The sequence below is a fragment of the Oryza brachyantha genome, chromosome 12 (assembly GCF_000231095.2).
Source record: "Oryza brachyantha chromosome 12, ObraRS2, whole genome shotgun sequence".
Classification (NCBI taxonomy): domain Eukaryota; kingdom Viridiplantae; phylum Streptophyta; class Magnoliopsida; order Poales; family Poaceae; genus Oryza; species Oryza brachyantha.
In genome coordinates, this window is record NC_023174.2 from 12,172,361 (window position 1) to 12,177,662 (window position 5,302).

At 41.8% G+C, this 5,302-nt stretch overlaps 1 protein-coding gene across 1 annotated transcript; it reads left to right on the forward strand.

Moving 5' to 3' along the window:
* The first annotated feature begins 470 nt into the window (after positions 1-470).
* On the forward strand, positions 471-1,830 carry LOC102722914 (xylanase inhibitor protein 1-like). Its single transcript, XM_040529543.1, has one exon. It carries the CDS (start codon positions 565-567, stop codon positions 1,462-1,464), a length of 900 nt encoding a protein of 299 aa, XP_040385477.1. The 5' UTR covers positions 471-564; the 3' UTR covers positions 1,465-1,830.
* Positions 1,831-5,302: the final 3,472 nt, after the last annotated feature.

Below are 5,302 nucleotides of genomic sequence, written 5' to 3' on the forward strand. Positions count from 1 at the left end.
GTCAATTATTATGTGGCTACTCTTAATTTTATGATTATCTTTTTTTTTGCAAAAGGTACTAGATACTGGAAATCGAACTTCTTTTGGAAGATGAATAAGGCCGCGTTTGGTAGTGTGGATGAAAAATATAAAATAGACTAATATGATTTTTTAAAATAACTTTCCTATAAAAATTTTTTTTAAAAGATACACTGTTTAACAGTTCGAAAAGCGTGCACGCGTAAAAAGATAGGGCTTAGTTAAGGTTATGGGGCAGTGGCGAACACTGCCTAAGTTGTTGTCCCTTTTATTTAATGGTTTGGCCGGAAGACAACAAAGGCGCCTAGCCGACGGACCAGTGGGGCAAGCTTGCCACGTTGAGTGGCTTGGCGTCGTCGAACTCACAAGAGCATAGTCGACTCGCCGCCGTGCGCGTGAACGGATTTGGTTGAAGCACCTACGTCGCTCTCAGTTCGGGTTGATTTCTAGCTCGCTGGCTGAGCTGTCCTCCATGCCTTCCGATCCCAAGCTACCACCATATATGCACTGATAGCGAGCAATTCCACAAGAAACCACCCATCAATAATGGCGGTCACGGGCAAGAGGCAAGCGTCCGTCAGCCTGCTGGCCCTCGCGGCGCTCCTCGCCGTCTTCGCCGGCCATGCCGCGGCCGCGGGGAAGACCGGCCAGGTGACCGTCTTCTGGGGCCGGAACAAGGCCGAGGGCTCGCTCCGCGAGGCGTGCGACGCCGGCACGTACACCCTCGTCGTCATCTCCTTCCTCGACGTGTTCGGCGGCCACGGCACGCCCGGCCTCGACCTCTCCGGCCACCCCGTCGCCGGCGTCGGCGACGACATCAAGCACTGCCAGTCGAAGAGCATCATGGTGTTCCTCTCCATCGGGGGGTTCGGCAGCCAGTACTCCCTGCCGAGCGCCAAGGCCGCGACGGACCTCGCCGACTACCTGTGGTACGCCTACCTCGCCGGCTCCGGTAACGGCACCGGCGTGCGCCGCCCGTTCGGGGACGCCTACGTCGACGGCGTCGACCTCTTCATCGACCAGGGCCCGCCGGACTTCTACGACGTGCTGGCCGCCCGCCTCTGGAGCTACAACAAGCAGTTCCGCGCCAGGACGCCGGTGCAGCTGTCGGCGACGCCACGGTGCAGGTACCCCGACCGCCGCGTGGAGCGGGCGCTCGCCACGGGGGTCGTCACCCGCATCAACGTCAGGCTCTACGGCGACGGGTACTGCGCCGCCTACTGGCAGCAGGAGTGGGAGAAGTGGACGGCGGCGTACCCCGACTCCGGCATCTACGTGGGCCTGCCGGCGTCGGAGCAGACGGTCGGCTACGTGCACCCCAAGAACCTCTACTACGGCGTCGTCCCGGTCGTGCAGAAGGCAGCGAACTACGGCGGAGTAATGATCTGGGACCGATACGCCGACAAGCGGAGCAACTACAGCGGCTACGCCATTCAGTGGGCTTGACCCTGATGAGCTAGCATCACTTTCTCAGTAAAATGTCCGAAACACAATCATAATAAATATCATGGTACATCGTATACTGTGTTTATTAATTTACGAATAAAAGTAATCATAAAGATTATTTATGAATAAAGATGATTCTCTGTTACTTGAAATAAATATAACTGATCAATAAGTGCTCTGTAAGCTATTTCGCAAGCAAGAGTGTAAGTGGACCAACCCGTGAACCCACTTATAGGCTAATTAAGTGGGTTATTACTTAGTTGGTCTATAAGTGGTTTGGTGGACCGGATCACTTATGCTTCTATCCGTAAGACATGTTACGGAAGTTATGGTTGGACAGAACATGGAGGACAATGGTTGGACCGAAGAGGGTGGAGAATAGTGTGGGTTGTCAACTTTGAGCAGCCACTTCATTCGTTTGACCAGTGCGATGGCATGGCCTGTGCATGGATTTTTTTTTATTTTTTAAATATTTTTAACAAATAATTTTATTGCTAAACCTCGGTAGAAAGTATTTTCGTCAGATAAATCTTTTGGCCACACTAGTGTTGGTGGCAAGATAACGTTGTCACGCAGCGTGATTAGCGTGACAGGCTTGCCACGTCAGTGCTAGTGGCGTGACAAGACAATATTGTCACGACACCGACAATAGCGTAGCAAGCATACCACACAAAAACTTTGTGTTGTAACATTGTTTTGTCATGCCAATGTTAGTGGTTTGGCCAAAAGGTTTATCTGGTGGAAATACTTTCTCTCAAGGTCTAGTAATAAAATTATTTATTTAAAAGGTTTAAAACATAAAACAAAATTCCTGTGCGTTGGAGTTTGGACAGTCTGTTGGACTAGCGATTTTCTATCATGTTTGTCAAATTTTGAGCCGAAGAGTAATAGAAAAGCTCTTACAAACTGATAGGAAAATGAGGTAAAAAAGATAGGAACATAACGTGAAAAACCCTTTTAAGATAGAGAAAATAATGAGAGAGAGACACGATCTACAAATAATGGTACCGCGTTACATGTAAAGGGTGTTATATATTTGTATGGAAAAATTAGAATAGGACTAATGTTAGATTAGGACTGGTATTGGTGTCATAGTCCAACAAATATCTCCTTAATTAACTTAAAACTCCTATAAATAAATGATAGAAAAAAATGTCTCTAAAACCCAAAGATCGCTAAGCACCACAAATATCCATTAAGTCTAAACAATGCTTCAAGTTAGTACCTGAAAATGACTTCATGAGTACATATGCAAGATCATCTGCGTGACCAGCAATATCACGAACAAAATGGTCATTGATAGCAATATTTTTGTTGTGGACCTGAAACATATTATTATTGTTCAAAGAAATATAATACTCTGGTTATTATAATAAACATTATTAACGTCCTGTTGAACACCAAGTTCAAAAAATAAGACCTCACGACCAAATAGTTTTCCTGACACCATCAATAATTGAAATATAGTTTGCCTCAGTAATGGAAAGAGCAGTGAAAGACTGATGTGAAACCTTCCAATTGATGGTTGCACCATATAAAGAGAAGATATATCCTAAAATATATTTTCTTTTATCGAAATCTCCTGCTCAATAAAAAAACCACAAATCCAACAATGTTAATTGTGTTTATTTTATTCTTATTAAACATCAAGCCAAAACTACAAGTACCTTCAAATAACGAAGAATCAACTTAATTGCATTCCAATATACTTTGCCATGATTTCTGTAAAGGTTCTCAGTTTATTCATTCATAGTTGTTTCTTCTTAAAAGTCCATTTGTACTTTAATGGCTTTTTACTTGTTAGAACCTCTACAAAATCATATATATGATTTTTGTGAAGGCTCTTAATTTATTTATTCATAGTTGTTTAGAAAAAAAATTCATATAAGATAGCTTGAGATAAGAAGAAAAGGTTCAACAAAAATATGCACTTTTAGAATTTAAATTTGTCAAACAAAAAGTGTATTTGTGGAGTTCTAGTTGTCCCTTTAATCATCTTATATTCAAATATTTATTCATTTTACCCCCAACCTATATCTCACTTCATACCATCTCTGTATTTAATAAGAGACACTTAAGTTATTTTCTCTTACGGCTAATTTAACTCTACAAGCACCAGTTTTTTAACACTATTGCACTCGGTGAAGAAAATCTCTTTTGAAGGAACTTCTTTTCTTGTCTCTCTTTTCTGGACGAACTAAGGTTCGGCTATTCTCGTTACCTTTCATGCCTAAAAAATAATACTCTTCAGGACAACTTAAAGCCAACAATGTACTAAAATAAATTGGACTGGTATGGTATCCATAGAAGACTCTATCTACCACTACGAGCATTACCACCAAGCAACGGCAGCAACTACTCTCACCGTTTTATAATGTAAGTCTTTCTAGCATTACGTAGATTCACATCGATGCTAATAAATCTAGACACATATATAAAGTATATACATTCATTCATCAATGAATTTAGATAAAGCCAGAAAGACTTATAATATGAAATGGAGGTAGTAGCAATCTTTGACTCTGAGAAATGGAACTTAATCTTTACATTTGGCAATTTAATGTGGTATGCTTGTATTTTTATAAGGACTTTCAACAGAAACCTTTACTGTCACTTGGCACATGCTATCGGTATGTCAAACAACACACTCTGTTCCACATTACTTGCTATCCCCAACTAAGTACAAAGTAGAAAAAATACTTTAAGATTTACATGATAGAAGATATAGGGAAAAGCCACATAAGAACTAGAGTATATTGGCAAGCAGGAGTATGGCATTAGCTTTAAACCAGAAATAACCAGTTGGTGTTGAAATGAACCCATGAGATTAGGCCACAGGGTTTTCAGCCCGATTAAGCTCATCACCAAGGTAGATTATGCTAATATTATTTATAAATAATTGTTTCTAGAGGTTTTGGCATTTGACAAACAGCCACAAACTGACCTTGGATTTCGTTTGTTGCAAATTTTTGTTAGTTCCCTAGTGTCAACTGTGAACTGTCAAGCCAACATAAATTAATGCTAAACTTTGTGGTGACTCTCATATATGGGCCCAAGTGGATTTCTTTTCATATTCAGATCAAGGAGGGATCAGGAGGTACTATGCCTTTTAGTGATTTTTTTTCTCCAAATGTCTCTCGAGACCATACACTTGACTTTAATGCTAAAATGTAGGTATAGTTCTTCTAGTAGTACTAAGGCAATCCTCAATGCAAGTTTCATGACACGATTATCTAGAGTGACATGTCATCTAAAAAGTTTAAAACTAGGATGAAACATCCCTCTCTGAATGCATAGTTTCATCTATTGTTGTTTTCTAGGTTACATGCAAGACACAAGTTGTCTAGATAACAGTGCATAGAAGGTTTCATCCCCATGAAACTCATTTCATCTCTCTCTTCATTAGTACTTTGCCATATCATCAAAAATACCTACATGGCATCCTATTTATTGTCCATAAAACTTCCATTAAGATTGGCCTAAGAATCAGATGCTATGTAGAGTGCATCTGCATGTCCTTCATGCCTCTTCTCTTCAGTAGTGATGGTGAATGTCACAGAGCTGGACAAAGGTGAAGCATTCAGAACATCCAAATAATGTTGAATCGAGAGTAGATCACCGTTTGAACGGTTCTACTGTTTTATCCTGGACAAAGCTGGGCCACTGCATGAACGGCTATACTGTCGCACCCAGCAAAGATTGTCTAACGTTTTATTTAGCCCCCTTTTCTTGGACAGCATGGGAGTCTAGCATTCCTGGCACCTTCCAAGCCTATGCGATTGCATAGCAGGACAAGTCATGCTTCCCTTCAGGGCAACTGAAACCAACATCTACTTTA